The 11,233-nt window shown below is 51.1% G+C and overlaps 1 protein-coding gene across 1 annotated transcript; it reads right to left on the reverse strand.

Moving 5' to 3' along the window:
- Positions 1 to 2,046: 2,046 nt before the first annotated feature.
- Positions 2,047 to 11,001, reverse strand: LOC116967914 (protein fosB-like). Its single transcript, XM_033014575.1, has 4 exons — positions 10,538 to 11,001; positions 5,140 to 5,421; positions 3,343 to 3,450; positions 2,047 to 2,518 (listed from the first exon to the last, which is right to left on the reverse strand). The coding sequence occupies exons 1-4, from the start codon at positions 10,664 to 10,666 to the stop codon at positions 2,063 to 2,065; spliced, it is 975 nt and encodes a 324-aa protein (XP_032870466.1). The 5' UTR covers positions 10,667 to 11,001; the 3' UTR covers positions 2,047 to 2,062.
- Between the last annotated feature and the right edge of the window lie 232 nt (positions 11,002 to 11,233).

Raw genomic sequence — 11,233 nt, forward strand, 5'->3', positions numbered from 1 at the left:
CCTCTAGCCCCTAGAGCTCTATCTAACTCTCTCTTAAATCCATCCAGTGACTTGGCCTCCACTGCCCTCTGTGGCAGGGAATTCCACAACTCTCTGGGTGAAAAAGTTTTTTTCTCACCTCAGTCTTAAATGGCCTCCCCTTTATTCTAAGACGCAGGTTTAAACTGACGATAGACACAAAATGCTGGAGTAACTCAGCGGGAAAGGCAGCATCGCTGGAGAGAAGGAATGGGTCTGAAGAAGGGCCATCGACCCGACCCATCCCTTCTCTCCAGAGATGCTGCCTGAGCCGCTGAGTGACTCCAGCTTTTTGTGTTGGTCTTGGGCAGACGAACTAGTCAGCACAGGGCGAAGCCACACTATGGGGTGGTGAACGTGACTGACATAGCCCCCATCAAGGCAGAGAGAGATAGATAGATTCTTGATTAGTGCGGGTGTCAGGGGTTATGGGGAGAAGGCAGGTTGAATGGGGTTCGGAGGGAGAGATAGATCAGCCATGATTGAATGGTGGAGTAGACTTGATGGGCCGAATGGCCTACTTCAGTTCTACTACCGGCACTTATGACCTAGGCTGAAGAGCTTGGGGTTGGGTGGGGGAAGGGGGGGGGGGGGGGGGGGGTGAAGTTAATAGAGATCCCAAGGGCCTGTTTTACAGCCAGCTTGACCTCGGTGACCCATACAAAGAGTCATAATATAACCAGGACGGGTATTATATTAGTAATTGCCGCCCTCGTTTTTTTTTTGTCTTTTGGTTTCTGGCAGTTTAAAATCTTTTCTTAAAATAAATTCACGTCTTGAAGGGGGAGGGGGGCATTTTCTTTACATTACAGAAAATAGATCGCCCCCTTATCCCCCCCCTGTCTCTCTCTCGCACACACACACACACACAGATACACACAAAAAACCGCGTCATCTTTCCACTCAATTGACAAAATGTCTGGATTCACAGTAAGTTAGGGCAACATCCCTGGCCAAACTCCGGAGGGGATAGAGGGGACATTCGAGGAGGACAATCCGCGACCAGTTACGATCAGCCAAAGAACAGCTCTGTCCACATTACAGTCAAATCGTCCCGGAGCTTGTACAGCTGGCGTAAACACAGAGAGAGAGAGGGAGAGAGGTCGTGGCCAGAGAGCGGGGCATTCGCTGGCTCTGGGGTTGCTCTTAAAAACAGGTCAAACGTACATTCAGTGGGGGTGTGTTGGCGTGATATTGGCACACGGCCAACACAAAGCCTGCAACTGGCTCACCCCACGGGGCTTGATTTACCCCGTGTGTGTGTGTGTAAGTGTGTGTGTGTGGGAGTGTGAGTGTGAGTGTGAGTGTGTGAGTGTGTGAGTGTGTGAGTGTGTGAGTGTGTGAGTGTGAGTGTGTCTGTGAGTGAGTGAAATGTAAGTAAGTGTGTGTGAGTATACACGTGTGAGTGTAAGCAAGTGTGTGTGTGTGAAGTATGTGTGAGAAAGTGTAAATAAGCCTCTATGTGTGTGTGTAAGTAGGCATGCAAGTGTGTAAGTGTGTGTAAGTAGGCATGCAAGTGTGTGAGTAAGTGTGTGTGTGAGAAAATGTAAGTAAGCCTGTGTGTGTGAGTGTGAGTGTGAGTGTGTGTGGGTGTGAGTGTGTGTGGGTGTGTGTGTAAGTAGGCATGCAAGTGTGTAAGTGTGTGTAAGCGTGAAAGAGTGGGTGAGTGCAAGCGTGTGTATGTGTGGGTGTGTGTGCGCGTGTAAGCGGGTGTGTAAGCGTGTGTTATTTGAAGACGGAGCCCTTCGACAGTGTAGTCCTCACGTCCCCTCATCCTCTCGCTGTCCCCGGGTACAGGGGGGGGGGGGGGTGATCCGAGGCTGGCGATTCCTCCCCCCCTTCAAGCATTTTGCCTCCAACAACTTCTTCTCCTCTCTCTCTCTCTCTCTCACACACACACTTACCCCGACCCCCTATCCCCTCCTTCCCCTCCCTCCCATCCCTCGTCCACTCTGGGCCCGGAGGGGGGTAAAGCAGCGCTGGACGATTGAGAGAGGGGGTTCGGGTAGAGGGGGGGTGGGTGGGTGCATGAGTTTAGAGCAGGTTAGAGAGCCAGCAGAGATGGCGAGTTCAAAGAGTCGGAGGATTGGTCGCTGTTGCTGTTCCGCTGGTGAACGAGGCCGCAGCTACTTCCCTCTGGGTAGGTGAACACAAATGAAGACGTGTATGAGGTGTCGGCGCTACTATTCAAAAATGGCTGGACGGTCTGGCAAGGCGGGTAGAAAGGGCTACTGAACGGTACCTCCGCCGGCAGCTGGTAGCCCGGCGGGTAGTTCCCGGTCAACGTGGGCTCCTTCCCGTCCATGCCCAGGGGCAATCCGAGAGAGCTCACCTCGGCACCGGCCGCACTCGGCGGCTGCGTGTTCAGGGGGTCCTGGAACGGGATCTTACAGGCGGGCTTGTGGGCCACCAGCACAAACTCCAGCCGCTCCTTCTCCTTGTGAAGCTCGGCGATCTGAGACTGTAGCTCGGCCTTCTCCTCCTCTAGCTCGTCCGTCTCCTGAAGGGGAAACCAGAGGCGGTTAATGGGAAACTTGGACACACGGACAGACAGAGAGACACAGACAGAGAGACACAGAGAGACACAGAGAGGAACAGAGAGGAACAGAGAGGAACACAGAGAGGGAGACAGAGAGGGAGACAGAGAGGGAGACAGAGAGGGAGACAGAGAGGGAGACAGAGAGGGAGACAGAGAGGGAGACAGAGAGGGAGACAGAGAGAGAGACAGAGAGGGAGACAGAGAGGGAGACAGAGAGGGAGACAGAGAGGGAGACAGAGAGGGAGACAGAGAGGGAGACAGAGAGGGAGACAGAGAGGGAGACAGAGAGGGAGACAGAGAGACAGGCAGACAGAGAGAGACACACACACAGTCAGAGAGAGACACACAGGGGGACACACAGGGGGACACACAGGGGGACACACAGGGGGACACACAGGGGGACACACAGGGGGACACACAGAGAGAGAGACAGAGAGAGAGACAGACAGAGAGACAGACAGAGAGACAGACAGAGAGACAGACAGAGAGACAGACAGAGAGAGAGACAGAGAGAGAGACAGAGAGAGAGACAGACAGAGAGACAGACAGAGAGACAGACAGAGAGACAGACAGAGAGACAGACAGAGAGACAGACAGAGAGACAGACAGAGACCCAAACAGATAGAGACGGAGAGATACACAGACACGCGGGTAGATAGAGAGAGACTCTCACACCCAGACGTGGAGGGGGATAGCAGGAACTAGGCTACGATAGCCGGAGCAGGAGGTGCCGGGGTGGGGGGTGAGACGGGAGCGGGGAAAGACGGGGACGGGGAGCAACTTACGCTCTGCAGACGGTCGGTCAGCTCCCGGCGCCGGTTGCGACACTTGGCGGCGGCCAGTTTGTTTCTCTCTCTGCGGACACGGCGCTTCTCCTCCTCCTCGGCGGTCAGCTGTAAATGGGCAGACGGACAAGGTGCTCGGTCAGTCCCCGCTGCTCCCACGGTAACCCCGCTCCCTGCCCTGCGAAACACGACCTACAACCCTCCATCCAACACCCCTCTCCCTCAAAAGCCCTCTTCCCTACCCAAAACCCCTCAATCCTTGCAACAACAAAAAAAAATCCTCTCTGCAACCCTCCATCCTCACCCTCATTCAGTCAAACAAAGGTCCTGACCTGGACAGTGTTTATTAAACACGTTCTGGAATTAAAAACAGCATCTGCAGTCCCTTGTTTCGCATTATGGGGAACCTACACACGGACTAACTCAGGATCTAGCTGCCCTGTAGTGTTTGATGGGCCACTGTGGAGGGAACTCTGTTCTGTATTCGGACAAGGGGTTGGAGGAAGGTGTAATCGAGGCAATGTGGCCTAGACGCAGGCAAATGGCTACAATATCACCAGGCGCATGGATAACGCGAATCCCCCCACTCCCACATGCTAAAACGGTAGGGCATAGAATGGAGAGGGGGGGGATTTAATAAGGATCTCACTTTCCACTCAGAGGGCAGTCCGTTTCTCGAGGAAGCAGATACAATTACAGTAAGAATTTCAAAGGGCACCCAGAGAAATATGATGTGGTGAATCTGTGGAATTTATTGCCACGGACGGCAGTGGAGGCCAAGTCAGTGGATACTTTGAAAACAGAGATGGACAGAATATTGGTTGGTAAGGGAGTCAGGGGTTATGGGGAGAAGGGGTTGAGAGGGAGAGATAGATCAGCCATGATTGAAAGGCAGAGTAGACCACGAGTCATAGAGTGATACAGCGTGGAAACAGGCCCTTCGGCCCAACTTCCCCACACTGGCCAACATGTCCCATCTACTGGCTCCAAACCGGTTCTAAAGGCCAATTCTGCTCCTAGAACTTACGAACCTATGAAGACAAGGAAGGGCAGGGGTTTGGAGGGACAAGGGGTAGGTATGAGGGGTTAATTGGACGAGCCCACAGAATGCTAACTCGGCCGTCATGGACAGTTTGGGCCAAAGGGCCTGCTTCCCTGCTGGAAGTATGTCCATCTCTGGTTCACCAAGGTGTCATGGAGTCTGAAGAAGGGTCTCGACCCGAAACGTCACCCACTCCTCTCCAGAGATGCTGCCTGTCCCGATGAGACACTACAGCTTTTTGAGTCCACCTTCGGTTTAAACCAGCATCTACAGTTCCCTGCTACAACCATGCAAGAATATCATAGAAGAGGATCATAAATCATAAGTGATAGGGGTAGAATGGGGCCATTCGGCCCATCAAGTCTACTCCACCATTCAATAATGGCTGATCTATCTCTCCCTCCTAAACCCCATTCTCCTGCCTTCTCCACATAACCTCAGACACCCATAGAAACATTGAAAATAGGTGCAGGAGGAGGCCATTCGGCCCTTCATGCCAACACCGCCATACATCATCCACAATCAGTAACCCGTGCCTGCCTTCTCCCCATATCCCTTGATTCTGCTAGCCCCTAGAGCTCTATCCAACTCTCTTTTAAATGCATCTGTAATAATCGAGAATCTATCCATCTCTGCCTTAAATATATCCAAATAGACTTTGCCTCCACGTTTGGAGCCGCCTGCCCTAGTATGTGTGTGTGTTTAGACCCTAGTATGTGTGTGTGTGTGTAGCGCGCACTTTAAGGCTCACTCACCGTCTCATCGCGGGCCCTTCTGGAGCGGCCAGCTCGGGCGGGCCTGGACGGCTCGCCGCTGCTATAGGAGCACATGGCAGGGGCGGAGTAGCTGGTGCTCGGGAGGTTATACGGGTCCATGGATGGATGGGCCATGGAGGGGAGTGGAGGCTGGGGCTGTGTCTGAGCCACCGAGGAAATGACGGTCGGTTGAACCATCCACTGGAGATCCTGGCTGGTGGTAATGGCGGTGAGAGTTGGCACAAAGGATCCTGGCAACTCGCCAACGCCCGTCGCACACTCCTGAAACACATTCAAACGGAGGACATCGTTCATGAGGAGGTCTTGGATTTTGGGGCTGGATGGGCATTGATGGGGGGGGGGGGGGGGGGGGGCAAGAGGTTGGAAACTCTCCAGAGAGTTTCAGCCTCTTGATCAGAGCATGGAAACAGGCCCTTCAGCCCAACTTGCCCACAGCGGCCAACATGCCCCATCTACACTAGTCCCACCTGCCTGCGTTTGGCCCATATCCCTCTAAACCTGTCCTATCCATGTACCTGTCCAAATGTTCCTTATACATTGAGATAGCTGGAGACACACATAACTAATTCAAATTGAGTTTTGCTTTTGGGAACCTCTTACAAGAGGAGAAGGGGGGGGGAGGGGGGGGGGGGGGGGGGGGGAGGGGGAGGAGGAAGTATGGCAACCGTCACCCTCCTTTGACCCATTCCCTGTTCTAACAGAGAGAGATCATGAATCCTTATTTGTTATTTAAAACAAAAACATGGTACGTAAAGAAATATACAAAAATGAGCAAGTATGTGGCTTGCTTTACTGAAAAGGTTGTCGCCTAATCTGGGCATTTATAGCTGGAGGCACTCAGGGTGGGGGTCGGGTGGGGGGGGGGGGGGGGGGGGGGTCGGGCAGCATCTGTGGAGGGAATGTATGGACAGCATGCTCATGTTCACACACGTCATTGGAGCAGAATTAGGCCATTCGGCCCATCGAGTGTGCGCCGCCATTCGACCATGCTGACCAATCTTTCACTTTCAACACCATACTCTCGAGTGGATGAGATGCCACATTGTATACTCATTCCATTATTGGCCTTCAGTATTTTTTTTTGCACTACTTCAGATGATACAATAACACCCCCCCCCCCCCCACCCCCCAGGGTGGAAATGCCAAGCTCTAGAGGGCACATCTTTAGAATGAGGGGAGGCAAAGTCAACAGGGGATGTGCAGGCCAAGTGTTGTATTTACATTGTGAGTGGTGGGTGCCTGGAACATACTGCCAGGGGTGGAGGTGGTGGTGGGGGCAGATGCAACAGTGGGATTTAAGAGGCTTTTGGATAGGCACATGAGAATGCAGAGAATGGAGGCGATGGATCATGTGCAGAGACAAGATTAGTCTAACTTTGCTTCAGGTTCGGCAGCCACATTGTGGGCCGAAGGGTCAGTTCCTGTGCTGTACTGTTCTCTGCACCCTTCGGCCGTTTTGCATTGACATGTATCAGACTTTAACACCTGACTGTTTACTTTGAGCTTCATGCAAAACACAACCCAATTGAGCTGGTGTAGACACGACAACAAACTAACAGAAACAAAGAACTGCAGATACTGATTTACAAAAAAAAGACAAAATGCTGGAGTAGCTCAGCTGGAGTAGGTCAGGCAGCATCTCTGAGGAACATGAATAGTTTGTATCTGAGGTTAGTTTATTGTCACGTGTACCGAGGTACAGTGAAAAGCTTTCAAGGGAATGGACTGGCTTTGTACCCTTCCATATCTCGTTTCCCCTCTCCCCTCACTCTCAGACTGAAGAAGAACTGCAGATGCTGGTTTAAACCGAAGATAGACGCACAAACGCTGGAGTAACTCAGCGGGACAGGCAGCATCTCTGGAGAGAAGGAACGGGTCTGAAGAAGGGTCTCGATCTGAAACGTCACCCATTCCTTCGCTCCAGAGATGCTGCCTGTCCCGCTGAGTTACACCAGTGTTTTGTGTGTGTCAATATCTTGTGGAGTATTAGAGAAGCAGTTCACGGTTTGGCCAGGAGGAGTCGCCTTGTGATAGTCACTGGTTGCAGGAAGGTTCCTCTCTGCGTGTCTGTGCGTCAATACGCGCCTCGTCTCTGGTGATAATTGTGTAACGAATCACCCCGTGACCCAATACAAAGGTTACTCATCCTGCAACACATGCACAGGTCTCCGGTCGTGGGCAGGCAGCCACAGAGATTCAAAAATAACACTTCAACCCATTATGAAGAGACGGGTAATACAAATGAACTGCATAGAAGCTTGAGGGGGGATCTTATAGAAACTTACAAAATTCTTAAGGGGTTGGACAGGCTAGATGCAGCAAGATTGTTCCCGATGTTGGGGAAGTCCAGAACAAGGGGTCACAGTTTAAGGATAAGAGGGAAGTCTTTTAGGACCGAGATGAGAAAATCATTTTTTACACAGAGAGTGGTGAATCTGTGGAATTCTCTGCCACAGAAGGTAGTTGAGGCCAGTTCATTGGCTATATTTAAGAGGGAGTTAGATGTGGCCCTTGTGGCTAAAGGGATCAGGGGGTATGGAGAGAAGGCAGGGATGGGATACTGAGTTGGATGATCAGCCATGATCATATTGAATGGCGGTGCAGGCTCGAAGGGCCGAATGGCCTACTCCTGCACCTATTTTCTATGTTTCTATACACTGCTTAATACAATAGACATACCCCCCTTCGCTCCATAGATGCTGTCTCACCCGCTGAGTTTCTCCAGCATTTCTGTCTACCCACTAAAATTATGGGGTAACTATAGTCAGAGGGTGGTGAATCTGTGGAATTCTTTGCCACAGACGGCTGTGGAGGCCAAGTCAATTGATATTTTTAAGGCAGAGATATATTCTTCATTCGTACGAGTGTCAGGGGTTATGGGGAGAAGGCAGGAGAATGGGGTTCGGAGGGAGAGATAGATCAGCCATGATTGAATGGCGGAGTAGACTCGATGGGCCGAATGGGCTAATTCTGCTCCCATCACTTATGAACTAATGTAACTCAGCGACTCAGGCAGCATCTCTGGAGAGAAGGAATAGGTGACGTTTTGGGTCGAAACCCTTCTTCGGACTGAGAGTTAGGGGAGAGGGAAACGAGAATCTAACAACTGTTCTTAGTTCAGGGGGGAGTCGCTGTATGATTGTATGATTGTATCCCTAATACAAATCTAATCATGTTATTCATGCCTTTGTACCCCGTGGTCGCCGGTTTTAGAAAGTCAGAGTTGGCCGTCACAGAAAAACAGGCCCTTCGGCCCATCATGCCCATTGCGACCCTTGTGTCCATCAATATAAATTGGCGTACCCATTCAAATGCCAGTGAAGGAGTTTCTAAAATGTGTTCGACTCCACTAACTTGTCTGGCAGCGCGTTCTGGATATCAACCACTCCAAAAATACACTTGTGCCTCAGATTTCCTTTAATAAACTTTTGCTCGTCTTAAACCTCTGCCTCCTTGTTTTGACCCCCCCCCCCCCCCTTACATGGGGGAGAAAAAACGATTCTGTCTCTCCTATCTTGCCCTCTTAGTTTATTCATCGGCTTCATTGGATCCAGAGAAAGCAATTCCAGAGAAAAACTGTCCATCCAGTCTCTCCTCATAACTAAAGTCCTCCAATATAATAGAGGCAATATCCGTGACCCCCCCCCCCCCCCCTCCACTCTCTCTAACACATAAATCCTACCTACAGTAACAGTGTGGTGGCCAGAAGTACACACTACACCCCACATGCGGTCTAAACAGTGTTTGTGGTGCAAACATGCAATGTTTATATTCTTTGTCCTAACCCAGGAAGGCAAGCTGCCTGTATCTTTCTTCCTGAACTCGCTTTTCCTTTTGATTAAAGATAGACACAAAATGCTGGAGTAACTCAGCGGGCCAGGCAGCAAGCATCTCTGGAGAGAAGGAGTGGGTGACGTTTCGGGTCGAGACCCTTCTCCAGACCACCATCTGCAGTTCTTTCCTACGCTTTATTTTGATTAAACCAGAAACTGCAGTTCCTGACAAACTGCAGTTCCTGACACCTCCTCTCTGCCATACATACACACACTGCGGATACCGTGGTGCAGACCACTGCATCGAGTTACAAATCGACCTGCCAGAGAGCAGCTGGGGTTCCTGGACGTCCAGATTCCATAACAGCATCTGTCCATCAAACCATCTGGCTATTGAGCATTCCAAATAAACTCAGAACTACAAACTCGCAGGGTTCAGAGTCAGACCCGAAACGCCACCAAATGCTGCCTTGACCCCCTGAATTCTCCAGCACTTTGTGTTTTTTTTGTAAGCTAACATCTGCAGTTCCTTGTTACGCCAGGCTGCCTTGTTGCACTAGAGACTGGAGTTTATTTTTTGCACTATATTCATTTAATATTATTTTTTGTTTGCCTCTGGCGTTATCTCTTGTGAGATGCTGTGTTTACAAGCCTGCTGTACAGCGGCTGCAAGCAAGCAAGCAAGCAAGCGTGTAAGTATTCCGCTTCGCCACACATCACAATGAATGAAATACACTCCCGGCTCCTGGCGGAATGTAGCCAGTCCGGGAACCCGCCGCTTTCCATTCATAAAATAACCGAGCGGTGGGCGGGACCCGCGCCGACAGCGTGGTTGCCCTAGCAACGTTCCAAAATAGAACGCGGCCCGACGTCAGCACGTCGCGCCCCGGGGGGGGCGGGGCCGGCGTAGCGTCACCCGGAGGGTTCCTATACGTCAGCCTTACGCACGTAACCGCGTCCCAGTGCAGGCGAGAGGTTTCCAACTTGCAGCAAACTATTGCTATTCACCCTCAAATCGATTGCAATCGACCCGGCGCTCTAATGCAGCCGCGGCCACATGCATTTGTCATTAACACCAATATTAACTGCCCCAATTCAGCTACAGTGACCTTTATTGACCTGCACATCTCAATAATCAATATATTTCTGTCCCGGTTAAATGCTTCGATGCCACCATTCCCCTCAGCCAACTATCAAATAACCATTCCACATGTATTTGATAATCGTCTGCTTTGAGCTGTCGTTTTCACACCTGACCCTTCCATGCCTCTACTCTCCCTCTCCCCTGACTCTCAGTCTGAAGAAGGGTCTGGACCAGAAACGTCACCCATTCATTCTCTCCAGAGATGCTGCCTGTCCCGCTGAGATACTCCAGCTTTTTGTGTCTATCTTCAACATTTTCCTTTATCTATTGCTAATATTGTTACCACAAATACTCCCGGTTGCAACACGTATTAAAGTTTAAGGGTAGTACCAAGGAACTGCAGATGCTGGTTTAAACCAAATGCTGGAGTATTATGTTCTCCGGAGACGCTTGCCCTGACCCGCTGAGTTACTCCGGCACTTTGCAATGTAAACTCCGCCTGGTATTAAGCTCCGCTTACCTGGGCCGCGGTGGTCGGGCTGCCAATACTCTGACTGAAGGAATCCACGGATGACAGATACTGAGGCTCCGAGGGCGAAGAGCTGCATCTTGAAGCCGAGTCGAAGTCGCCTGAGAATCCCTGGTACATGTCCTCCCAATCGTTGAACAGCCACGATTTGTTTCCTCTTGAATCCAGTTTCCCGTTTGTAAGAGAACAACTATTTTTCTTTAAAATAAATCCTGTGCGGTGTTCTAGCGTCCGATGATGGTGCTCCCGCTGCTGCTGCTCCTACTCGCTGCGCCGCTCACTTTATGAATGAACCAGTTCCTCGCCCTGCCTTCTTATAACCATGTATCCACCGACGTCAGGCTCATTAGAATAGCAAGCTGCCAGATGGAGGGAAATGGTCAAATTCCGCGCTCGACGAAAAAACCAGCGGGTCCTCGACTAGCAGACGTGAAACCGCCGTGGCCCGAGCTGCAAATGGCACTCCAACCGAGCTCCCACTCTGTTTTATTGCCCAGGATACGCGATAAAACCCCTCCTGCGAGGAAGCGCCGCCCATCCGGGATCCCTGACGTACATGCCCAAATATGGAACTGTGTAGTTTGCTGTTTACTGGTAACCAAGCAATGACGACAGAGGGAATCCCTCTCTAGACAGCGGCTTCAACATAGACAGAGTTTTAAATAGAAACCAAGTCTTTATTTTTTA

This window comes from Amblyraja radiata, chromosome 41, assembly GCF_010909765.2.
Source record: "Amblyraja radiata isolate CabotCenter1 chromosome 41, sAmbRad1.1.pri, whole genome shotgun sequence".
NCBI classification, from domain to species: domain Eukaryota; kingdom Metazoa; phylum Chordata; class Chondrichthyes; order Rajiformes; family Rajidae; genus Amblyraja; species Amblyraja radiata.

Bases quoted from the DNA above. Each gene is read 5' to 3' on its own strand.
- LOC116967914 (XM_033014575.1), bottom strand. From the start codon at position 10,666: ATGTACCAGGGATTCTCAGGCGACTTCGACTCGGCTTCAAGATGCAGC. The intron at 5,422-10,537 runs GTAAGCGGAGCT...AATGTGTTTCAG, and splicing joins GCCCGACCACCGCGGCCCAG to GAGTGTGCGACGGGCGTTGG. The intron at 3,451-5,139 runs GTGAGTGAGCCT...GCCCATTTACAG, and splicing joins GAAGGGCCCGCGATGAGACG to CTGACCGCCGAGGAGGAGGA.